At 50.0% G+C, this 25,579-nt stretch overlaps 1 protein-coding gene across 4 annotated transcripts in view; it reads left to right on the forward strand.

Moving 5' to 3' along the window:
* Positions 1 to 22,612, forward strand: part of PODXL (podocalyxin like) — a 46,702-nt gene extending 24,090 nt beyond the window's left edge. Inside the window, exons 2-9 of one of the 4 annotated variants that reach the window (XM_059473188.1) lie at positions 5,750 to 6,589; positions 9,440 to 9,597; positions 10,084 to 10,149; positions 16,346 to 16,502; positions 17,261 to 17,322; positions 17,418 to 17,582; positions 19,267 to 19,323; positions 20,424 to 22,612. In XM_059473188.1, the coding sequence (XP_059329171.1) occupies positions 5,750 to 6,589; positions 9,440 to 9,597; positions 10,084 to 10,149; positions 16,346 to 16,502; positions 17,261 to 17,322; positions 17,418 to 17,582; positions 19,267 to 19,323; positions 20,424 to 20,618 (1,700 nt within the window). In that variant the 3' untranslated portion in view covers positions 20,619 to 22,612. The remainder of the gene's footprint in view (positions 1 to 5,749; positions 6,590 to 9,439; positions 9,598 to 10,083; positions 10,150 to 16,345; positions 16,503 to 17,260; positions 17,323 to 17,417; positions 17,583 to 19,266; positions 19,324 to 20,423) is intronic. The other 3 variants (XM_059473189.1, XM_059473190.1, XM_059473191.1) reach the window with 3 other exon arrangements.
* Positions 22,613 to 25,579: the final 2,967 nt, after the last annotated feature.

The raw sequence follows: 25,579 nt of genomic DNA on the forward strand, positions 1-25,579 counted from the left end.
TATGGCTGCATTGCAGAAGGATAGATAAAACCCTCCTTTCTCCCAAGAGCTTCTTGCAGGGCAAAGAAAAGAGCTTCCTCACTCCCTTTGGCAAATGCTGTCCCCTAGGAGAGGCCACCCCTGGAGCCTCAGCCCCTGCTTTGCCTTTGATGAACTCAACCCGCTGCCCCTGTTCAATCAGGAAAGGCTGCACAAAAGGGGAGGAAAATAGGAACTTCCTCAGGGCCTGGCTTACATCCCTTCCCCTCCCCGGGCTGCTCAGGCTCCTTGGCTTTCTCATCCCGCCTTGGGAGGAGCAGGACCTGGCTGCCCTAAGGCTCCGGGCCCGCCGGCCTGGGGTGTGTCACCCACCATTTCCTAAGTTATTCTTTTGAGTTTCCTTTTCTCACTATTAATAGAATTTCAGCCAATATGTGAGCTGTTTGAACAAGGTGGATGGGGGGGAGACAGGGGGAGGCGTTACCAAAATAGGAAGGGGAAGCTGTAGGGGAGGGAATAATCAGAGGAGCTGCCTGGAGAGGGAATAATCGCTGGCTTTGGGTGGGCTCTGGGAGGATGGACGGGACGTGTCCTTTCACTTTGCATTTTAAGCCTCTTTGATTCTCTTTTTGCTCTCCAAGCCTTGACCTTTCCAAAAAAGCTTCTTCCCTGAGTGCCTTCCCCAGCCTGCAAAATTTCACGTACTCACCGCGCTGAGGTTACAACCAAAGCATCACTCCGTGGCATGGTTAAACTGGGAGAGAGACACTTTATACTAGATATTAGTTGGAAATTAGTAGGAAATTTCTTCCTATGAGGATGATGATGCCTTCAGAAAATCTGTGTCTGCTCCATCCCTGAAAGTGTTCAAGAGTTCAAGGAGCATCCTGAGATAGTGGAAAGTGTCCCTGCCCATGGCAGAGGGTTGGACTAGAGGCCCTTTAAGGTCCCGTTCAACCCAAACCGTTCTGTGATTCCATGAGTTAGAGATGGTGCAAGCAGCTCAAAGTTGTGTCTGTACCTGCTATTGTGAGGAGCTGTGCTGGCACAAAGGAGATCACCTTTCCTTTTACATTTTGGGTGACTGTGACCTGTGTTCACAGGGGTCTTAGGATGAGGGAAGAGATGAGGATCTGACTCCATGTTTCAGAAGGCTTGATTTATTATTTTATTATATATATTATATTGAAACTATAGTAAAAGAATAGAAGAAAGGATTTCATCAGAAGGCTAGCTAAGAATAGAAAAAGAAAGAATGATAACAAAGGCTTGTGTGTCGGACAGAGTCTGAGCCAGCTGAGTGTGATTGGCCATTAATTAGAAACAACTAACATGGGCCAATCCCAGATGCACCTGTTGCATTCCACAGCAGCAGATAATCATTGTTTACACTTTGTTTTTGAAGCCTCTCAGCTTCTCAGGAGGAAAAATACTAAGGAAAGGATTTTTCACAAAAGATGTCTGTGACAGGTAACTTTCCACATCCCACCAGCCCCTGACCAGAGAGCTCCCACCCCATCCCCATCCACAGAGGCTCTGTCAGCCTCCCAAATGGGCCGAACGAGCCTGTCTGGGTAATTAGCAATAAAGGAAAGTTGTGTCCCCTCCTGGCTGTCCCCAGCTGTCCCAGCCACACTGTGTCACAGGCCTGGCTGTGGGATACACGTATCCGGACATGAAATCATGTTTTTGCAGCGCTCCCATTTCCTCCCGTTTGGCCGCGGTGCCTGCAGGCCTCGCGGCCTCCTCCCACAGATCCATCCCACAGCCAGGCCCAGAGCTTTGGCTTTTCTGAGGGACACAAAAAGAGAAGCACAGACCAACCTTTGGACTCACTGCAGCCAGGTCAAAATACCCCTGGTAGCTGCTAAATCACTCTCATCTTCTGTAAAATGGGGAATTGGTGACGGTCCAGAAAAGTGAAATCAGAAAAGCGGCCTTGGCATGCCAAATGCAGCCAGGAAGGTCAAGGGCAGGTGGTTTTTTTCTGCCTTCTGGAAAACAGGTTGAGGGACTCTGGCTGAAATTCAAGTGGACTTTCTTTTGGGAAGGGTCTCCTCTGGGTAAGGGGAGCGATAACTTGGAGGATCTCCATGCTCCATCTTCCTCCTCTCTCATAGATGTCTTAAATCCTTTTATCTCCGGGCTCATGGCATGAAGGGATCACTTGTCCCCTGCAAAAGGACTTACTGTATCTTTTGTGAGTGATTTTCATGCTGAAGGGGCCCCAGACATAATCCTGTCCTGTCTGGCTGTTCTAACCAGGGCTTTTCTCCTCCTTCAACCAGATCCTTTTCATTTCTTCTGCTGGGGACAGTTGTCAGGCAATACTGGCCACCAGCCCAGGCAAACAGGGGCTCATTACCAGTTATTACCCTTGGGTCCACCACTGAAATTTGGCACAGGTGGCTAGTGAGGGGGGAAGACATTGAAAAAAATCCCATTTTCTGGCATTTGAAAGAGACACAGTATGTGTGGAAGGAAAATAGTGACTCCTGGGACTGTGGTGCTTGCTCTGTGGTTGTTTCTGCTTTGGAATTAAGTTTGCAATGGGTTTGGCCTAAGTCAGCTCTTCTGTGGGTGGTGATCCTGCAAGACATCAAAAAAATAAAAAAGCAATTTTTCTAAATGAAATGCATTTTTTCCTAAAGCTGCAGTGAGACAGAGTCCCTGGACAAACAACAACATTAAGCTCAGAGCAATAAAGCTGCAGGAAGGTATTGAGCCCCATGACTGCAGCAGCACCTGGTGCAGCAGCAGAGAGAACACAATTTAATTTAATGCAGCAGGATAGAAAAGGAAAATTATGCTGACAGAAAGGTGCCCCAAAACCTGCAGGAGGGGTGTGGAGATGGATGTTGCTGCTCCTCTGTAGCTCTGTAGCCCTGTAGCCACAGCCCCTCTCCACTGGTGTGCTTTAGGTCCAGTCCATGATGCTTGATTCCACTTAATTCACTGGTCCTGGCTTAATGAGGAAGAATAAATGGATTTTTAATGTCTTTTGACCTTAGTGAAGAGGAATACTAGGAGTGGATGCAGAGATACAGAAAGATAGAATACTAATGAGATTTTTGGGCAGCAACTTGAGTCTTGGTTCTTCTCCCAGTCCTTTTTTGGGGGGGGGACTGTATCACTCTGTGCCCCAAAAAAGACCCTGCTACCACCCCAGCCAGGACTAGCCTGGAGGATCTCACCAGATCTCTCCATTAACAGAATAACCCCTTGCTTTGGGTTTTTGCTCTCAGTTTTTTTTGCTAAAAGTGGTAAAATCCTATCTGTATCTCCCCAGGGTGGGACAGGAAAGTGCTGGGGCAGGAATCCTGGTTCCTTGGATCACAGGGTGGTCCCAGCTGGCCACCAGGACTGGCCCGGAGCCAAAGCAGGGTCCTGTCCCCTTCTCTTGGACTGAGTTGAATTGAATTGTCTTTTTGACCTCTGTTGGGAGCCTTTAGTTTCTGCCCCTCTGGGATGAGCCTGGAGCATGAAGAGGAAATGAGAGCAGTGGGGGATTTCCTCCTTCCTTCCTTCCAACCCTTTCTTTCTTTACATCTCTTTTGTATTGTTTCTACCTTTAGGGGATTTTTTTGGTACCTCTCTTTTGTTGTCAGACCCCCTGCCAAACTTTTACACCCTATTTATGGGACAGACCCATTTTGTGGCTCACTGAATGCCTGGTCTCTCCCCAGCTTGGTGCAACCGTCACTGATAATTCAAGCCACACAATTTGATAACACAACTAAGGAGGTGGTAGATCAAAACTCCCGTCTATCTTCAGCACCTGGGTGGGGTTTATCTGTCAGGACCCTGTGATGGTGTTTTACTTCTTTACCTCTTCTTCTCCTGCAGACAGTGGTCAGCCTATAGGAAACATGACTTATCTCCACAAAAGCCCTTTTCCTGCAGATGTAATGGAAATGTTTTCTCACCAGCCAAGTGTTTCCTAAAATAATTCATGCTGCTGCTTTCAGTTACACTCAGATCTTGATTGTGTTTCCAGGAGTGGCTGCTCTTGGTGGCTGGTGAGGAAACCATGTTTTGGGAGGAGATCTGAACTTTTACAAAGGCACAGAGTGACACGACAAGGGGTGATGGCTTTAAAGGGACAGAGAGCAGGGTTAGATGGGATATTGGGAAGAAATTCTTGTCTGGGAGTGTGGTGAGGCCCTGGCACAGGGTGCCCAGAGAAACTGTGGTTGCCCCATCACTGGAAACATTCAAGGCCAGGCTGGATAGGGCTTGGAGCACCCTGGGATGGTGGAAGGTGTCCCTGCCATGGCAGGAGGTCTTGGAATGAGATGATCTTTGAGGTCCCTTCCAACCCAAATCACTCTGTGGTACTGTCATCCCCCTGAAATGGTCAGGCAGTTGTATGAGCTGATCAGTGCAGGTCCATTCCAACTGAAATATTCTATATTCCATTCCATTCCTTGTTTGGATGCCTATGCAAGGCCCAGCTGTAGCTCCTCTGCCCCCTCCAAACCCACCCTGTCCCCAGGCAGTTCCCACAGGAACCCAAACTTGTTGCAGCCACCCCATCCCAAACGCCATTCCCCAGCTCCTTCTCAAGCCAGATCCTGACATGGTGGAGTTAAATTTTCCCACCAGAAACTTGAGTTTCATCATGCACAATCAGTGTCAATAGACAGGCTCTAAAAGAGAAGATACTTTGCCTCCATGCCAGCATGGAGGAACAAAGAATATTTCTGGAGAGCAGCATTAGGCTAAAAATCAATCCTTGGAAGTGTGACTCCTGTTTTGGAGGGTTGGAAATAATATACGAATTCTTCATGGGAAAAAAAAAACTAATTAAATATAGCAGTTCTTGTGCACAGTCCCCAAGTGGAAGAACCTTCTCTCCAAATCAGGTCGTTGCTTTGACTCCAGAGGGATCCATGGATAAAGTGGCTCAGCCCATGTTTCCTGAAAGGTGAAAAACCGATCAAACTTTTCCAGGGGTGAATTTGAGCAAGAGCCCAGAACTGGTGATTGCCACATAGGGAAATTCTCTGTGGCCAATGATGGAGCTCCTGCAGTGATTACAAACGGAAGAATAGACCTAGGTTTTTATACTGGTTTAGCAGTGAAAATATCCCATTTTGGCATTGCTGCACATTGCAGAGCTCTCTGCAGTGGGAGAGTTCTCTCTTGTCAGGTGAGCTGTCCTTCAGCTGCAAACCCCACTGAGGAACAGCTTCATCATTTGAAAGTTTAAAGTATTCTTCAGAAACAAACACAGATCTCTTTGCATGTGATAATGTGAGGTAATTTGGCTTCATGATCTTGGAGGTGTTTTCCAACCTTAATGACTCTGTGATTCTGTGTCACCTTATCTCTTCAGGGATGGGGGAGACCCTCCTAGCAGGGATGGGCACTTGCAGTCAGTGCATCCCTTGGCTGTCCCCTTACAAGGGCTGGACCTGCTTTATTTTGGGAACCACTTGCAGGGCTTTTCATGGAAGCTGCTGGACTTCCCATCTGAGGGAAACCTGTCCTGAGACCCAGCAGGCCTTGTCCTCCTGCTCTTGCTCTAAAGTACTGCTAGTTTGACTGTGTTTGGAGGTTCCTCTTGTCCTTCTCTGCTGTATTTCCTGCAGGACACAGTGACACCAGAACATGGAATTTGATATGACTTTGGAGAGCACGAGGCAAGCCCTGAGGGAATGACTCCTGGTTTATACCAGTGTTTACTTCTACAGATACACGTTCTGAGGGGAAACCAAGGGCAGTTTCCTAAGTTCAGCATTGACTTTGGTGTTTTCTCTTTTCCCAGGTGTCAGATCTCAGGATTCTGCAGACCTAGGACAAGCCACGACCACCAGAACCGCAGAAGCCACCACGACGACCCCACCTGCAGGCCCTAAAGAGACCACACCAGCCAGCACTACACCAACAACTACCACACTCAAACCCACCACCACCACTGTCACAACTCAGACCACTGTGTCAACAGCCACCCCTCATCAAAGCATCGCCACCACCACCACAACCAGCCCGCGAGTGGCTCCGTCCCCCACTACTGCATCTCCTGCCCCGGTGGCAGGGGCCGCCCTCACGGCATCAGGGAGCACAGTGCCTGCTGCCCCCCCTTCAGCCAGCACGTCTGGGCAGGACAGCCCCGCACAGAGCACCCCTAACCCCAAAACCAGCCCTGCTACAAGCCCCACTGGTCAACAGCAACCCAGCACTACAGCCAGTTCGGGAAGCTCAGGCACCACCACTGCTGCACAATCTGTCGTCATCACTCATGAAACCAATTCTCCAGGAGTTACAGGGGCTGTTGTCACATCCACTGCCACCACAGAGTCTCAGGGAAAGCAGCCTATGGATCAGGATCCTAAGCCTAATATCACTACGAGCACCACAGTGCCGAGGACTGACTCTTCCCAAAGCTCCAAGGAGTGTGCTATCACTCCTCCGCCATGTGCCACCAAGCAGCCTACTCCTTCTTCCAGTTTTCCAGCCCAGGGACCAATCCCTTCCACCAGTCCTGGAAGCACCAAAATTGTTACCCCTCCAACTGGATCCCTGTCCCCAACCACAACTCCGATGTCACAACATGGCAGCAAAGACACGGTCCCAGATGCAACCACCATGACAGCTCCTGGGGCAGGTAACGGGATAGGAACCTTGGTTTCTTGTGCTGGGGAGGCCTTTTTGTGTTTTCTCTCCCTCTGGCTACCTAAGCACCTCCTGCCATTACAGGCTGTCACCACCTTGTCCCATTTTAGGCCTTTTTAGTGTGGCTGTCTGTGTGACAAGCACTGTTGTCTGTGACGGTGTTCACAGGGGTTCCTGGATGAGGGAAGAGACAAGGATTCTGAAAGATGACAAGGCTTGATTTATTATTTTATGATTATATTACATTAAAACTATACTAAAAGAATAGAAGAAAAGGTTTCATCAGAAGGCTGGCTAAGAATAGAATAAGAAGGAATGATAACAAAGGCTTGTGGCTTGGGGCTCTCTGTCTGAGCCAGCTGATTGTGATTGGCCATTAATTAGAAACAACCAACATGGACCAATCCCAGATGCACCTGTTACATTCCACAGCAGCAGATAATCATTGTACATTTTGTTCCTAAGGCCTCTCAGCTTCTCAGGAGGAAAAATCCTAAAGAAAGGATTTTCCATAAAAGATGTCTGTGACAATTGTCCTTGGTGGAGGTCGAGTCAATGCAGGCAGTGAAATCCAAGGAATGAATCAAGTGGCAAAGTGCAGGCATTGGCTTTTGGATGGACCAAATGGTGCCTGAAGCACCATCAGCTGCAGTGGCTCGATCTCCAGTGACAGGGAACAGGAGCAGCAGCAATGGGCTGGGGACTGAAATGGGAGAATTGGGGAACCAATGTGACAGCCCCCAAAATGCTGCCCCTGGGAGATCCCTGGTGCAGCTGACAGCTTAGGCAAGGCTGTCTGGGCATGCACAGAAAATGAGCTTTAGATGACTAAGGGGATTTTGTGGCTGAACTCTGAGTTTACAAGCCCTGAGGAGTCTGACTTTGGTAGGACGTCCGTCAGTGCTGCAGGAGGGCGTTGGCTGCTGTCTAGGCAGCAGTAGGAGTGTCCACGTGATGTTTAGGACCTTGCTGAACACCAGTAAGGTGTTTTCTCTGACCCTCTGGAGCTTTACAGTTGTGTTAGCTCCTGGGTGTCCTGGTGAGGCACAGTTCAGCCTCCCAAACTGGCATTTTGTCTGGTTCAGCCTCCCAAACTGGCATGTTGTCTGCTGGCATCCACAGGGAATCCACAGACCCTGTGAGGGCTCCATGGGGCCTTCCAGACTTGGCTGGGATTGTGGGCTCAGCTCACATCTGGCCCTGAATAAAAGCTGTGATCACACTGGAGCCCTTCATTATCTTCCCCTGGAAAATGCTCTTCTTGACCCAATTTCCAGTTACCTGGAATACAGAAGCCACTCAAAAACCATCTCCATGCCCCTCAGCCTCTCAGCTGTTGGCACCATTGAATGGGCCAAGGTTTTATTGCAAGGCCATCTTCACTGGCTTCCCCCAAGTCATGTTTTCATGTGTGGGTAGGAATGAGGTGAAAATATCCATGAAGGATGTTTCTTTTTCCTTTCTTTCCCCTCCTGCTCCACAGGACTGTTCTCCACTGAAGGATCATATATAAAATTATGTTAATTCAAATTGGGCCTCAAGCATTTAAGCCTGAAGAGGTCTAAAAACCCCTTTATATTTAATAAATAGCTGGCAGAATTCATGAGAAACAGATGGCTTTGGAATTAATTCTCTCCTGGAGCCTTCACAATGTGTCTGGGAGAGAAATATCCCTCATTTTTACTGTAGAAGAGGTAGGAGTCCCGAGAGCAGACAGGCTGTGAACATCCTGTGGCATTTTAATTCTCTTTGTCACCACTTAAGGATCAATTAGTAAGCCAAGGATGAAGATCCATGTCTTCAAAGGGATCTGGGGAGGCAGGAGGCTGCTGTGCTCCTTGCCCTGCTCCCACTGCACAAATAATTCTAAGATGATTCAGAGCTTAACCAAGTCCTCAGAGGTGAGCTCAGGTATCAGAGACACCTGAATGGGGCTGGCAGATCTGGGACTTGGAATACCAGGCAGGACACACCAGGCTGTCTCCTGTAGAACCAGGCACTACTCCTAAGCTTGTCCCCCTGGAATTTTTCCAGGGAGGTGCAGTCAGCAGAAGTTATGGCATCCCAACCGTGGCAGATCCAGGTCTGTGCCTGTTGAGGAAATCTCCATGGAAGACACCCCAGATAAAGTGAAAGGAGGGTCACCCCACACTTCTCAGTGATTACCCAGCTACCCACACACAGCCATCTGTGTCAGTGTTCACAGGGGTCTTAGGATGAGGGAAGAGATGTAGATTTGACTCCATGTTTCAGAAGACTTATTTATTATTTTATTATATATATTACATTAAAACTACACTAAAAGAATAGAAGGAAAGGTTTCATCTCGGAAGGCTGGCTAAGCTAAGAATAGAAAAGAATGAATAACAAAGGTTTGTGGCTCGGACAGAGAGAGAGCCACCTCTGCTGTGATTGGCCATTAATTCCAAACATCCACACGAGACCAATCCCAGATGCACCTGTTGCATTCCATGGCAGCAGATAACCATTGTTTACATTTTGTTTCTGAGGCCTCTCTGCTTCTCAGAAGGAAATCTTAAGAAAAGGATTTTCATCAAAAGATGTCTGCGACAGCCATCCAATAGCCTTTGGTTCCTCTCTCACAAGTTTCAGCAGCAGAAAATAAAATCAGTAATCAGATTCTTTCCATATCAAAGTTAAATAAAAAAATAAATAAAATTAAAGAAGGAATCTAAAGCCTCTCCAGCAGAATGAGCTTCATGGTAGAACTAGAGATGAAAAGTGATTTTGAGGTGATTCTTAACAGGGCTGTGCCAGCTGTACCCTCTATCCTGTGTCAGTGTCTGTCTGCTTGTTTCTTTGGTGCATGCTGGGGAGCCAGACCAGAGCACCCAGGGCGCTGGACCTGCGTCAGCCGAACCCAGCAGTGCCTCCCAGAGCCCTGCCAGTGCCCAGCCTGCAGCCCCGGGGGACCACACAGACCAGGCAGAGAGCTGCACCTCTGGCCACCCACAGCCCAACATCTCCTCCTCAAACGAGGTAACAGCACCACCTGGGGAGGTGGGCACCTCTCAGCGGGGTTAATCCAGCTCCATCCCACGTGCACGTGGAGCCTGCGGCTCTTCCCGCTGTTCCCGTGTCAGAGAGAGTGAAAATCTGCCAGCAAAGCAATTCCAGGTTGCAGAATCCCAGAACTGTTTGGGGTGGAAAGGACCTTTAGAGGTCATTTACTCCCATCCCTTTCTCCTGGAGCTTTCCAGAGAAGAGAAAATGAGGATGGAGGTGAAGGGGAGCAGGGAAGGGGTCTGGGGCACCAGGAGCAGCTGAGGGAGCTGGGAGGGCTCAGCCTGGGGACAAGGAGACTCAAGAGGGACCTTCTGGATCTCTACAACTCCCCGGAGAGTGCAGCCAGGAGGGGGTCAGGCTCTTTTCCCAGGAAACAAATGATGGGCTGTTGGATTGGTAACCAACTCTCCTTCCAGCCTTTGTCCACCACTTAGTGATGTTTTCCTTCTGCCTTTCCAGCTCATCTGTAGAGAAGAGGTGCAACATACCAGGCCCTCCATCCACCTGAAAGAGCCCAGAACCTGTGTAAGTATCACCTTTTTGGCTTCCATGGAGAATTAGCAGCTGTTGGAGGTTCAGATTTTAACCTGTGGTGCTCTGAGGATGTGAGGAAATGCTCAGAAATGATGGAATTTCATCAAAGGTGCCACCAATGTAAAATGGTGAATGCAAACCCACGTTCAGCAATGTCACCAGTGGGGGATGTGGCAGGAGGACAAGAGGCCAGCATCGCCTTCTCCAAGTAGAAGCACCAGCTGAACCCACCCACATCTTTCAGAAAGACAAATGGAAAATTTTAAAGGATAAATCTTTCCCTATGCTAGCAGGAAAGCTTTTTTCCTAAATTGAGGGGCTGAAATTTTGTCCCAAAACTCAAGAAAAAAATTGAGGTGTTCCTCTACAGTTATTGTGCACTTGTGAGGTCTTGTACCTCACACTGGGCTAGGGTGGCATCCAACTGCAGAGCAGCTGGGAAGCAGAGGAGCCTGGAGTTTGGGACTCACTGTGCTCTTCAGTGCCCTCATAGAACCCTTAAATGAGAGGGAAAAATTCCATTTCACTGGTTTCTGACCCTTTGCAAGACCAGGGAGCAGTAAAATGTGGTGGGAAGGCTGGGAGCAGGGAAACCCAATTTAGAACCACACACCAGGACCCTTTTTGGTGGGTGGGCACTGTCTGCTGGTGGTCCCTGAGGGATATCCAGAATGGTTCTGGTGGAAACTGTGAGCTTCCTGCAATAAGGAAGATGCACTGCGCTGACAAGTTCCAAATAGGAAGAAGTTTAAAGTTGGTGATAAAGAGGAAGAGACACCAGAAAATGACTGGGGAGGTCCTGACAGTGGGGTAGGGCTCAGGGATGGGGTTTGGCATGATAATGCTCTGGTTTCTGGCAGTCTAAGCAGTGGAAAATTGGCACCTTCTCACAGCCTGTGCTAGGGGCAGGGACACCTTCCACCAGACCAGGTTGCTCCAAGCTCTGTCCAGCCTGGCCTTGGACACTTCCAGGGAAGGGGCAGCCACAGCTGCTCTGGACAACCTGCTCCAGTGTCTCACCATCCTCACAGTAAAGAATTTCTTCCTAATATCTAATCTAAATCTCTCCTCTTTTAATTTAAAACTAATTAAAACTAGTTAAAACTAGTTAAACTTATTAAAACTAACTAATTGTCCTGTCACTCACTGTCCTAAATGAATCACAGAATCAGCCAAGTTGGAAGGGGCTCTCCAAGTGAAGTGTTCACAAAACCCCTCCAGACACATTGTGAATGCAATTCCTGAGCACAGCAGCTCTTGAAATTCCCTGTGCCTGGGTGAAGGCCTTGCCTGGCAGCCCTGGACAGGGCTGGGACCTCCCAGCATCACCCACAGGGCTCCTGGAGGAGGGCAAGCACCTGCCTGCTGTCTGTTGTCACCTTTCTTCTCTGGGTGTAAATGCTCCTTGCCCACACACCTGCAGTAGTGGTGACGTCCTTAGTGATGCTCTGAATGCTGAACATGATTCCAAGGAGGGCCCTTATTTCCATGGAGCTCCAGCAGGATGGTCTCTCCTCAGACCATCCTTTTCCCCATGTAATGTCTGGACACGGCTGCAGGTTCATGCTGGAAAACCTTCTCATCAAATTTTGTACTGAATATATAAAAATATTCAATCAGATTGACAAAATCCAATTTTGGAGCCTAAAGGGATTTAGGACTGGGCTGGTGTTTAAAGCTTCCCCCCTCCTTCTGGGCACAGTGATGTCCCAGAGCTGCTGTCCTTCCCATGGAGTTGTCCTGGAAGAATTTTGGAAGCAGGGATGGTGAGGCTGGGAAGCACCAGCGAGCTGAGGGATGGGCAGAAACCACATCTTGGCATCACAGCCTGCTCCAGGGCCATGGAGCATTGGAGCTGGAGAGCAGGGGAGTCTCCCACCCTGCTTCCCTTTGATTCTTCTGGGTGCAATAACGAGCCAGAGCATTGTTAGCACAAAATGCCAATAACACCCCAAAACAGCCACAGAAAGGCTGCAGGGCTGCATCCTCCCATCCCATCACCCTCCTTGGCTGACCAAGCACCTCCCTCTCAGCTTGCCCTTAACTTTCCACTCGTTGTATTCCTGAAAATCACAGCCCATTTTGTGCCTCCCAAGCTGAGCAGATAACAGAGAAAAGGCACTATCTGGTTTCCCTGCTTTGTAGGCCTGGTAAACACGTCTGTAGCCAAATCCTGACAGCAAAGTGAAAAAATCCTCTGTGTTTCACAGCCCGTGGGAAAACAGGAAAGTGTGTGCTGTAAGAAGTGTTCCAGAAACAGCTCCAACCCTGCTCGAGGAACAAGCCAGAGTTGGGGTGGCATTGTACTAAAAATTCAGATCCAGCAAGAAGCCAGGGCTGTGTGGGGGGACCAGTGGTGGGGGACACGTCTGGATCACACAGGGAAAGGGAGAGGACAGTGCAGAGCCACCCACCCCATTCACAGCTGGGCTGGTGGGGCAGCACCAGTGAGGGGGGTACCCAGCAAACAGCTGGGACTGAACCCAGGAACTGCAGACCTTTCACCCCACCACACATCACTTTCTCCAGAAAACAAGGAATTCAAACTAGAAATTCTTTTAAAAAGTGCCAAATATACAGCTGGTACCACTTTGTGGACTGTAGGTGTTTCACAGGCTGGTTGGTTCCCTGCATCCTTCCCCTTCAGGTGATGCTTTGAACCAATGCTGAGCAGGTTGGTCCATGTTCTCCACCTTCTCCTTCTCCTTCCTTTGATTACAGCAGGATCTTAATGAGTTTTTTAGTAAGGCTTATTAGCTCAATACTTTACATTCTGGAGGATGATTTCTTCTGAGGTCTGGCTCACAAATGCATTTTCAGTTGGGTTTCTCCTGCCTTGGAAGGAAGGGATGGGTGGAAGATGGATGGATGGATGGATGGATGGATGGATGGATGGATGGATGGATGGATGGATGGATGATGGATGGATGGATGGATGGATGGATGATGGATGGATGGATGATGGATGGATGGATGGATGGATGGATGGATGGATGGATGGATGGATGGATGGATGGATGGATGGATGGATGGATGATGGATGGATGGATGCTCTGCTCCTTATCCCAACCCCAAAAGGAGTTAGGTGAAGCAAGAAGTGATGATGACAGAGGTGGTTGGTGTAGCCTGGAGAAAGAAATAACCAGAATTATCCAAGGAATGAAACAAAATGCAGATCATCGCTTTAGGTCGTCACCAACTGCACATAGAATCTTTAATAAGTTGTGTCATCCCATTGTAGTTTTGTTAATATTATTTAGAGTAAGTTTGTGGTGTGTGGTTCAGTCCATCTCCCAGGTGTTCCTCCTCCATCGTTTCCCTCACCTGGGCAAGGAGCTGAGTCAGTGATGAGCTGGGGAGCACCAGAACATGCAAAAACCACAGCAGGACCACTGGAGCCCACTGGAATTGCTGTGTGACACCCACTGGTGCGGGGATGACACAGGACAGTCCCTGGAGCAGGCAGAGGGACTCCCTGGCCGAGCAGGGCCGTGTTCCCCCCTCAGCCCGTGCAGCTGGCGGGCCGGTTTGTTGACTCAAGTGCTGTTACCTCATTCGGGGATGTTGGTTTTAGGTCCCCGCCAGTGTGGGAACCGGATCCGAGCTGCTCGGCAGCTCCTGTCAACTCTGGCCAAGGAATGCAGGCGGCGCAGGGGGAGCTGCCAGGGCATCCCTGCCGGCCCAGCGCCTCACCCTGCCCCTGCAAAGGGCAAATCCCTCCAGTTCACCCTCCAAAGGGCTTCAGGCACTGCCCACCAGCTGCCCCTTTGTAGTGGCAAAAACCTCAGCGAGGTTTTAGCCTCGCATCCCGTTTCCCTTCACACCCACAAAATTATCTTCTTTTATCCCCCAAGGGGTGGTAGGGGAATTAACAGGTTATTGAGGGCTGGGGTAAAGCAGAGCTGCGGCAAAACCAGGGCAAGGAGGATGCAGGGAGGCAGCAGAGGCTTTTCCTTCCTTTGCCAAGCAAAAGCGCTGCACAGACAGGGACTGGTAAATCTCGGGGACATTCCAAGCGTAGGAGCACAACCCAGCGTCCAGACGTGATAAAAGCACCGAGCTGCAGCCCCCTCCTCCCTGTCCTGCTGGGAACCGGCTTCGCAGGGAATGCTGCCCTGGGGCTGGGGCACATTTCCCATCCAGCTCTTTTCCCAAGGATGGAAAAGGGACCCCACAGAGGGGCCCCGGGGAGCTTGTGCCGGTGCAAAGCGAAAGGACAGGCGAGGGACAGTGGCAGCTCCCAGGGACAGGCAGGGGACAGTGGCCGTTCCAGGGACAGGCGAGGGACAGTGGCAGCTCCCAGGGACAGGCAAGGGACAGTGGCTGTTCCCAGGGACAGGCAAGGGACAGTGGCCATTCCCAGGGACAGGCAGGGGACAGTGGCCGTTCCCAAGGACAGGCAAGGGACAGTGGCCATTCCCAGGGACAGGCAGGGGACAGTGGCCGTTCCTGGAACAGCCGGGGCCTCCCGTTGCTGAGCTCTGTACCCCGGGCCAGCCTTCCGCCCCGGCAAGTTCATCCTGTCTCCACTGCTGCTTCCCAAATATTTAGATAAGATGGGGTGAGATTAGATGCGTCCCTGGGTCGGCAGCTGCCATCCCTGCAGTGTTCCAGCCATCAGGGGTGTTGGGATGGGAGGGGAAGGGTTGGGGTGATGGAGCAGGCAGGAGCAGAGCCTTTCCCACCTCATTTCAGCAGGAATCAAGGACTTTTACACACAGGATCACCTGTGTCATAAAAGACTTGTGCACGCAGGAGCTGTAAATACAGCACCTCTCACATAGGACCTCTCTGCACAGAATTATGGAAGGATTTATGTTGGAAAAGCTTGCTAAGATCATCAAGTTCAACCATTAACCCAGTACTGCCAAATCCACCCCTAACCCGTGTCCCTAAGTGCCACATCCACACCTCAGGATCTGCGGAGGCAGGAGGGAGCACTTTACTGAGCTCCCAGATGCTACAAAGCATGGAGCCAAAAAACAGGAAGACCCCAGAGGGAACGTGGGCTCCATCCACCTCTCTCTCACCTCTCCAGGGATGCTTTGGGTTGCCCAGAGAAGCTGTGGTTTCCCATCCCTGGACATGTTGAAGGCCGAGTTGGAAGGGCATAGAGCAATCTGGTCTGTGGGAGGTGTCCCTGCCCATGGCAGGGAGTGGAACCGGATGATGTTTTGGGTCTCTTCTAACCCAAACCACCCCGTGATTCATTCTGTGATTCCATCCAAAAGCAAGACACGCTCTCTTGCTCTTCCTTGCAGAGCTGTAGGGAAGTTTTGGGCAGGACAGGGAGCTGTGTTGGTGGGGACAGAGGCCAGACAGGCTGGAGATGGGGAACTGTGGGTCTGCACAGCCCTGCCCTGCTCCCGCTGCGGCCCCCTGGCCTCCCCAGCCCCCCCGCCCCGCTTCCCTCAGGGACCTGCTATTCCTGGAACACCGAAAGCTGCGGCTCACAGATAAGGCTGGTGCAGGGCCCCGCTGAGGAACGGCAGCCAAGAGCTCGGCTCCTTGTAAAGAAACTCCTTTTAAACCTTTCCTGTTCCCCGGAGGGCCGGCGGCAGCCGGGCAGTGCACAGGGAGGAGGGGAGATCACCGAATCCATTTGGTTGGAAAAGACCTCTGAGATCACCTATGGATGTCCAACCTATGACCCTTGTCCACCAAACTGTGACCATGTTCACAGGGGTTCTTGGATGAGGGAAGAGACGAGGATCTGACTCCATGTTTCAGAAGGCTGATTTATTATTTTATTATATATATTACATTAAAACTATACTAAAAGAATAGAAGAAAGGATTTCATCAGAAGGCTGGCTAAGAATAGAAAAAGAAAGAATGATAACAAAGGCTTGTGGCTCGGCTCTCTGTCTGAGCCAGCTGACTGTGATTGGCCATTAATTAGAAACAACCACATGAGACCAATCCCAGATGCACCTGTTGCATTCCACAGCAGCAGATAACCAGTGTTTACATTTTGTTCCTGAGGCCTCTCAGCTTCTCAGAAGGAAAAATCCTAAGGAAAGGATTTTTCATAAAAGATGTCTGCGACAACCAAACCATGGCACAGAGGGGCACATCCAGTGTTAAAGGGGTCATTCTATAAGGATGGGACATCCTGCACCCCTGGCAATGGGGCAGGGTGCAGTTCCTGGGTGGGGGAGCAGTGCTGACCCTTGTTGTCACTGCAGGATGAGTGGATGGCTGCCAGCAAGAACAACTCCTTCTTTGAGAGCTTCTGCTCCACGGCCCAGCAGGGATTTGATGCCAGCAGGGACTGGTGCACGGTGGTGCTGACGGCCTGCGAGAGACCCTCCCACCACTGGGCTGTGAGGGTGGTCCTGCACTGTGAGTATGACCCCATCTCTGGCACTGGGGACCCCATGCTGGAGGCCTGGCAGAGCCCTCGCATCTACTAGAGCTTGGTCCAAGGCTTTGTTCTGCCCCATCCCAGTGGTCTGGGAGAGGAACAATCCCAGAAATGAGCTTTGCGCCCCAAGGAATGCACCAGATTTCCATCCACCGTGTGGAGTCATGTCCATCCATGTTCCTCAGTCTCCAGAATTCTTCCCAGGTGGTTAAAACTGGGTGCCCAGTTTAAATCCTTCTCCAAAGATCACAGAAAGGATGTTCTCGCTCATGTCAGCTCAGCCTGGGTGTGCTCAAACATTGCTTTAGGACCAGGGTGCCTGGGAGATGGAGACATCCTGCTGTCCTAGCATGAGGGGGAGGAAGGCCTGGGCTCCATCTGCTCTTACTCATCATCAGAACAGGAGCCGGGTGGGTGATCCAAACTCCACATTCAACCTCAGGGAAGGCAGTGGAGACTAATCCTTGAGGAGACAGGTACAGCCCCTCACTGGGCTCACTTGTAAATCATCCACTTGAGATGTATGGTGGGGCCTGGAGGCTCTGGGGCTGTCCCCCTTCCACAAGAGACCCTGGCTCCTGGTCTGGCTGTGAAGCACCTACAAGGGTTGGCTTCATCCCCACACATCTTCATCCCCCTCCTCCAGAAACTGGGTCACCCCTCTGACAAGGGGATGGTGGCACAACCTGTTCCCTCTCCACACCTTGTGCTCACTGAAGCCTTTTTCTTCCCCCAGCTCCCCTGGACTCTGGAGAAGTCCTCATGGGGCTGATGGAGAAGAAGGACAGGTTAGAGGAGGTAAGTGGGTCCCTGGTCACGGCACAGCTGCCCCAGGGGTGTTCCCCAGTGGTGAGTGGGTGGCACAGGAGCCTGACCTGTCCCTTCCATGGCAGCTTGGCATCGTCAACGTCACCTCTGACAAGATGGTGGAGGACATGACCATCAAGGACGAGTTCAGCACGCCCCTGATCATCACCATCATCACCCTGGCCGGCTCCCTGCTGCTCGTCGCGGCCATCTACGGCTGCCACCAGCGCCTCTCCCAAAAGAAGGACCAGGTAAGGAGGCAGGAGGGTGGGACAGGTATGCCAACACCTTTTCCATCCCAGAAGCATCTTCAGGAGATGAGGATCATCAGTGTTGCTGTCTCTGCTGGTGGAGACTTGGTTTGCCCAGTGGGTACCACCCTGGGTTGTAATTTTGACAAGAAAGGCTTTCTCAATCCAAAACCCCATTCCAAAAACAAGCTGGGGAAAAACCAAGGGAGCTGGGGTTGTTCAGCCTGGAGAAAAGGAGACTCAGGGGTGACCTCATCACTCTCTTCAACTTCCTGAAGGGTGGCTCTGGTGAGCTGGGGGTCGGTCTCTTTCTCCGGGCAACAACAGACAGAACAAGAGGACACAGTCCCAAGCTGCACCAAGGGAGATCCAGGCTAGAATTAAGGAGGAAGTTCTTCACAGAAAGAGTGGTCAAATACTGGAATCATCTACCCAGGGAGGTGGTGGAGTCACCATCCCTCGATGTGTTTAAAAAAAGACTGGATGTGGCACTTGGTGCCATGATCTAGTTGAGGTATTAGAACATGGGTTGGACTCAATGATCCTAAAGTCTCTTCCAACCTAGAAATTCTGTGATTCTGTGATTCTGTGTAGACCTCAAAAAATTTTCTTGAAATACTTTTACAAGTAGTGGAGCTGGGGTGGGTGCCAGGGAGCCCCAGGCTGTGTGCAGAGAAGAAGGAGGGTGTCAGCAGGAGGGGCATCAACACTGCAGAGCTCAGCCTTTGCAAGAGCTGGGCCAGGGCCAAATTTCAGAGCAGCAGCAGCAGGATTTAAGCAAGAACCAACACAGAAAGAGAAAATAATGTTATTTTTATCTCAGGATGCACTCCTAGGTGATTTTAGTGTAGCATCCACCTGCAAGGACTCATGGCCATTCCCACGCCCTGGGGCACTGAGGTTTGCACTGGTCCCAGCTGCTGTTCCTGCTCTAGGGCAGACAGAAACAGAAAATTATGAAATCAGATTATGCAATCAGGGTAAATCACCCTCCTGATGGAGAAGCAAACCTACTTCAAATTGCTTTCCCCTGGACCAGCTCATCCTTTCTCAGCGATTCCAACCTCTGAACCACAGGAAAACAAGGGATAAAACTTTAAATATTTACAGTGCAAGGTAGGTGAACACAGGAGGGAGGGAAGAGCAAATTAATGCCCCTGTCAGACTTGTTTGCACTTACAAGGCTTGATTTTTTGGGAAGAAATAGGGGAAGAGGCAAGACCTCAATAAGTATTTGACCTGCACTGTGGTCCCCTTGGAGCTTCCAGGGTTTCATCATCCCTTGCATGAAATGCTGGCATGAAAAACGTCCCACCAGGGACAGATAGCAGCATAACACACCCCATGTTGTTCAGAAAATAGGATATTTCTAGTGATGGGAACACGTATCCCTAAAATAACCTGGTGCAGAGGAATAGGTACCAGTCCAACTTGGATGTTCCAGAGGTAAATTCCCACCAGACACAGGATAAAACAGCAAAATCAAAGCAAGGGATGCTATTTCCAAAAATCAAACACATTCCTCCTTTCTGCTTTTGTTTTTGGGTGGTTTCTTTTGTTCTCTTTCTGTTTCGTTTCCAAAAATGACTTGAAAGTTTTTTTTTTCCTATTTTATTTTTTTTTTCTCTCCAACCCTCCTCGCCCTCCACCTCCCTCCCTGTTGTTTTATCTTGGAAATACCCAGAACATCCACCCTGATGTCCCCGGGTTTGATGATGGACATGTGGCCCTGATCTTTAATGTGAGTTCCAACACAGGGATCGGAGGGGCGGGCGCCGCATCCGTAACACCCCCAGCTCTCACCTCCAGTGCTTGGTAGGGCCCAGGAGCTTTTAACAGGACTAAAGCCCAGCTTTACAGCCCCTTTCCCCTTGCTGCATGGCTGGAAGGTGCCTTGCCATGGTGGGAGACCAGCAATCCCACAGGGCAGCAGCACTTGGGAGAGCCCAGGTGTGTGCTCTGCTTTTGGAGCATCCCATGATCCCCACCCTGGCACAGGGAGTGACACAGGGGACTCCCAGCAGCGCCTTTGCAGCCCCTCTGCCAGCACCAAGCCCTGCAGTTTTGCTTCTCCATCCCTCTCCTTCTCCATGGATTCCCTCCCACGCCTGTCTCCTGACATTTATAGGAGCACTGTAATAGAGCAAGCTGTGAATCCAGGCAGATTTTAACAGGGCTCCCCAAAAAGGGCTGAGCAAGGACTGCAGTCCCCCACTGAATCCCTCTAGGGAAGGATGGGGATGCAGGAGCCCAAGGGAATCCAATATTAGGACAGGCTGGGGTTCTGCCAAGGGATGAAGGGCTGAGCTGGAGCCTGAAGCACATCACACCAAAGGACCAGGGTGATAAAGTGTCTGATTCCATCTCTCCCTGCCTGGTTTGCACTGAAAGTTCCAGAATGAGGAAGGATAATGCTCAAGATCTGGCAGATGGGAGCTGCCCCTGAGTAAAGGAGAATGATAAAGCAACCAGAAAAAGGACAGGGGTGGATAGAAAGGGGAGGGGAAGAGCAGATTTGAGGCAGGGAGGCAGGAGTTGGGATGCAGTGTTGCTCAACCTCTTCCCAAGGTCCTGGATGGAACAAACTGAAGATGGCAGCTGCTCGTGGAGGTTTTCCACACGTCTCTGGCTGCTCTTTCCTCCTTCCCATCATCAGCAGAGTCTTCCTCTTGCCAGCTCCATGCTATCCCCTCGCTGCCCCCTGCCTCAACCTCACCATGAAAGTCTCTATAAGTAGCTATATAACTCTGTATGGGCAGCTGTCTGTCACAGCCCTGAGGTGACCCTTGCAGCAGGGCCCAGGTGCTGTTCAGTGGGGTTTATGGCTTTCTTTCCTCATAGCAGCGCCTGACCGAGGAGATGCAGACCATGGAGAATGGCTACCACGACAACCCCACGCTGGAGGTGATGGAGACCTCCTCTGAAATGCAGGAGAAGAAGGTGAACCTCAACGGAGAGCTGGGGGACAGCTGGATCGTTCCTCTGGACACCCTCATGAAGGAGGACCTGGAGGAAGAGGAGGACACGCATTTATAGGATGCAGAACTTGATCAAGAGAAAAACAACCACCACCCCCAAAAAAACCCCATAAACCCTACACACACACACACAAAATAAGGCAAAATTCCCCCCCAAAAAAGCAGAAAATCCCTTGATGAACTAATTGTGGCCCCTTGTGGCACCACATGGGGTGCAGGATGGAAAAGGACATGAGAAGACACCTCTGGGGCACAACAACACAAGCCACTTTGGTGGCCACATCTGGCCAAGCATCCTCCAACCCCGACCCACCTCCCACACCAGCCATGGGCTGACAGGGTGGATCTGCTCCTGAAGAGCTGCTGGTGTCTCCTCCAAGCATGTCCCCTCCCATCCCACATCTGACCACGCCATCCTCCAGCTACTGAACGACTCAAAAATCAAGAGAAATAAAATAAATAGGACAGGAGATGGAGTGCATCTGACAGCAAAGCAGCACCTGGCAATTACAGCTCGACAAATCCTCTGGCCCACGCTGTTTAGTCATCACCCTGCCCTCCCTGACACCCAGGTAGTGAATGAAAAAAGCTGGAACAGCCTGCTCCTTTTTAATCCAGTTTCCAGCCTCTTCCCAGAGCTGAAACGCACAAGAGCCCCTCGTTGTGCCATGGGCAAATGGGTGCACCCAGAGCCAGGGGGATGGCAGGGATGCAGCAGTGCCAAGGGATGCTCAGCCCCCGTGCCAAGGGCTGAGGAACAGATCCTGCACCCACCTGGTGAGAGAGGTGCAGCAGCTTCTTGTTTTGAAAGGATGAGATGGAGGGAGAGGAAAAGGAGGAATTTCTTGAGTTCATCCCTCTTTAGGAAGGGTGTGGAGAGCAAGAGTGATGTCTGGTCTCTGGCCCAGGCGTGATGTTGGGGGTTTTGTGGTGCAGGAGCCCAGCTCTGGTGCTGCATTTCCCTCTGGAAGGATCATTTGCCTTCCAGGAATTACACAGCAGCATCTCACAGCCCTCACCCATCCTCCGTGACTGTGGGACACAGGCACCACGATGGTTTGTGATTTTTGAGGGCACATTTTTACTGCATGAGCAGCAAGTAGAAGGGGCAGAAGAGCAACAGAATGTGAGCCAGGGAGCTCAGTGGCATTCAGGTGGCCTTGGTGTTTCACGCCCTCAAGGTTTAAAAGCTCAGCCTCAAGCTCTTCTTCACAAGCCTCTAAAATAACAGACCTGCAAAGCAACTCCCAGCTCAGCAGCAAAGCTGGGGCTGAGCTTTGTCCTGCAGCCCTTGGTCTGTCCCCCAGGTCTCCCTTTGTTGAAGTCTTTCAAGGGGAGGAGAAGAAAAACATGGCTGGACTGAGGCCATTTCTGGATTTTGACTCCTCACCACAGCTCTAAAAGGTTGGGGAGAGTTTCATGCCTTTGCTCTGGTGAAGCAGCTCAGGGCTGGCAGAAGCAGGATCATCCTCCAGGACCAGAAGGTGACTGGGCTGAGTCCCTCTCCCAGAGTGAGGATGGAGCTTGTCCCAAACCCTCTGCAAGCCAGAGGAGCTGCAGATCAGAGTGAAACACAGCCCAAACACAGCCCTGCTCCTCTGCTTGCCATACACCAAGGCACAATGGGGACATTTCCTCTGGGCTCTGCCACCAAGTCAACCCGACTGGGATCTGCTCCCACGGCTGCACTGAACGAGGGGAAAAGCAGAGCCGAGCAATGGGAAGCTGGGAGAAGCCCTGGTGGAGTTGGGAGTACTCAGGAAGGAGGATTGGGGTGTTCTGCTCAGCCCCAGGACAGGAACTGGCAGAAGATACAAGTGGCTCTTCCCCCTTCTGTCCTGCACTGAAGGGCAGAGTCTGAAGTGTTCAAACCTTTCTATTTTTGTATGTAAATATTCCTGCTATTCATTAGCAATGTATTCCGCACACTTCACTTACCTGTGCACTGCACTATGGGGAAGTCATTTTGGAGGGGAGGGGAAATAACAAATAAAATAAATTTAAAAAAACTTAAAATCTTTAAAAAAAAAAAAAAAAAAAAAGCAAGAAAAAGCTAAAGGCCAGCCTGGTAGGAGATAAAAATTTGACATGAAGCAGAAAAACACCTCTTGCCCAGGTAACTTTGTGCCACAGCTTTGTCCCTGTTCTGGCAGCATCAAGTTCAGCTCTCTAGCATGGCTATGAGTCTCAGAGAATGGACCTCGGCATCCACAGCTGCTCCTGTGAGCACTGTGGCCTCCCTGCTGCCCTGACAGACAAGCAGCAGGTCCATTCCTCACATTTCTGTCCTTCCCAGAAAACAAACACAGGGAAAACACAGGGCAGCAGCAATGCTGTGGCCACCAGGGCTGAGCTGCCACAAGGACACCCCTGGATGGCATCTCCAGGCTTTGGCACGTGCCTAAAGATTCCCCCTTCCCAGCAAAGAGATGCCAAAGTGCTTTAATGAGTCAGGTCCAAAGACTTTCCAAGAGAATCCTACAGAGGCTTGAGATCAAGTAACCTTAAATCTTTCCGAGCAGAGACCAGTGAGGATGTTAACTGCTCAGCAAGTGCTTATAGTGATTTATATTTGAATAGGAATTGTACATTTATTTATTTTTCCAGACACCATATTTTTAAACCACTCATATTTTATAGTAGATTTTCCTTCCCCTATTTAAAAGAACTATTTCCACAGGAAAAGAAAACAGTACATTTGTTGTTTTTTTTTAATGTTGAGAACATTCTTTTTTTGGAAAAAAAAAAAAAATCAGGTAGGAAATGCAGCAATGAGCATCTTTGGCCTTAACCCTTTCCTTCGTAGAGTGTAGCCATAATTGTTAGACCAAAAATAATAAATAAAAAAATAAGATTTACCCAGGCATTTCCTTCCTCCCTGCCCCTCCTCCCTTCCCTGTGCTCCTCTTCTCTGCCCCAAACCAGCTTTAACATCCCACACATTGTACAAAGAGATTCCTGCTCTTACCTTTGGGCGAGAGCTTTACAAGCAGCTCAGATGTCCTTGCAAGAGACTTTTCTATTTTCAGATTCAAGAGGAAACGTGTAAATACTTTAGGAGCATTTTATCTCCCGCTCACAGTGCCGTGACCCAGCTGATGAGGTTGATACTGTGACTGCTGCCTACAGAAGACACACAGAAGTCATAATCCATGAGGGACTGGTGAAGGAAAACCTAATTCCCCAGGTGGTTTTTACCTGTTGAACCTTGCACATATAGTAGAGCTCTTACATACTGTGTGTAGCAGCACCTCTCATGGGGACAGGAGTCTGATTTACACTGGAATTTACTGAGGAACTGGATTGTAAGAGATTATTCTTGCATTTTCCTACAAATATATTTTGAGAGCATCATGTATTTCTGTCAATAAACATTCTTATGTAAAAGATTCGTGTCTCTGGATGAGTGAGGAGGGGTGGCCAGGTCAGAGGACAAGTTCCAGGGCCACAGCTTCCTGCCCTGGAGAGGCTCCATGGGAAAACACTGGAACAGCTGGAACAAAACCAACCCAGACCCTTCAAGGTAGCCAGCCATGGAAAAGCCTGTATTTTTCCTGTGCAGAAGGAAGTATTATAGTGTTGGAAAACCTATTAAATTTAAAAACCAGAGGACTCAGAGGGGTGGGAAGCTGGGGTGATGGTGAGGGCATCCCCAGCACAGCCTGAGCACTTGTTTGAGCTCTTGGTACCTTCAGGCTGTCAGAGGGAAAGGCAACTCACCCTTATTTCTGCATTTCACCCCCATTTCTCCATTTCAGCCTTTTTTATTTCTGCATTTCAGCCTTATTTACTCCTGCATTTCATCCTAACTCACTCTGGTACAGCCCTCCTCAGGTCAGGCTGTGGAGGAGGGAATCAAACCTCACACATAAAGCAGAAGAGGCATCACCCAAGGGCAGCACAGGGGCAGCAGCAGCGTGGGCAGTTCAGCAACTCCATTGGCCTTCAAGCACCCAAAATAAAACATTTTGCTCCAGGTTAAGTTTCTGCTTATGTAAAGGAAAAAAAAAAAGCGATTTGTTGCAGTCAGATAATAAAAATCAGTGGTTTGCTGCAGCCTGTGTTCTAACTCTGTGCTTCTCCCCAGAAAAAGTTCCTGTGAATGTGTGGAGTATGTGCTGGATTTATGGGGTACTGACTGAGCTCGTCAGGGAGGTCAGGCAACAGGGCCAGATGGAATGTGCCACTAGTTTCACAATTTCTCTACCACTAAAAGACCTTCACAGGCATTTTTCCACTCTCTGAAGCAATGCGAGAACAAACAGATCTTAAATCAACACCTTTGCTAGCATATACATTTTTATTAAGAAAAAAATGAACAAAATACATTCTCTCCTTATGTACATTACATACAACATAACTACATTTGTAAATATTCCTCGTGTCACTCATTCATTTATGTACAGCATGGGGCTCACACACAAACCCAGAAATCATCAAAGATGATTTATGCCAAGGAAGAAAATTAACACTCCAGGCTGAACAAAGATCATCCATAAAGAAAAGGGTGGGAAGGGGAATCACCAGAGTCCAGGGAAGGTGCCTGTACCCACCATGGGCTCAGCACAGGAGCAGTCAATATTTGCCCTGCCTATTAAAACACATGAGCAGTTCACAGCTTTCACCACCCCATGGATGCTTCTTTCCAGCCCAGGGCTGTCCACACCTCTCAGCTCAGCTCTCCTGTGCTCACGTGTCCCAGACAACAACTGCAGGACAGACGCCAAAGGGAATCCGGACGGACACCAGAGCCTGCAGGATTGCTCCAAGCTGGGTGCCAGAAAGAACAGAGAGGCCAAATGGTGGACAGGGGGTGGACACTCACACTTCCAGCACTAGAGAACCAGCTTCTGGGGACCACACTGGGGTGCAGAGGACAAGATAATGAACACTGAAGGTCCAGACACACGAACCATCACACACTACAGTGATACCATCAGAGTAGAGGCAACAGCTCAACAAACAGCTCAAAACCCCACCCCAATGAGGTGATGGTGCCCAGCCAGCTCACTGGTGTCT

Source organism: Ammospiza nelsoni, chromosome 5, assembly GCF_027579445.1.
Source record: "Ammospiza nelsoni isolate bAmmNel1 chromosome 5, bAmmNel1.pri, whole genome shotgun sequence".
Classification (NCBI taxonomy): Eukaryota; Metazoa; Chordata; class Aves; order Passeriformes; family Passerellidae; genus Ammospiza; species Ammospiza nelsoni.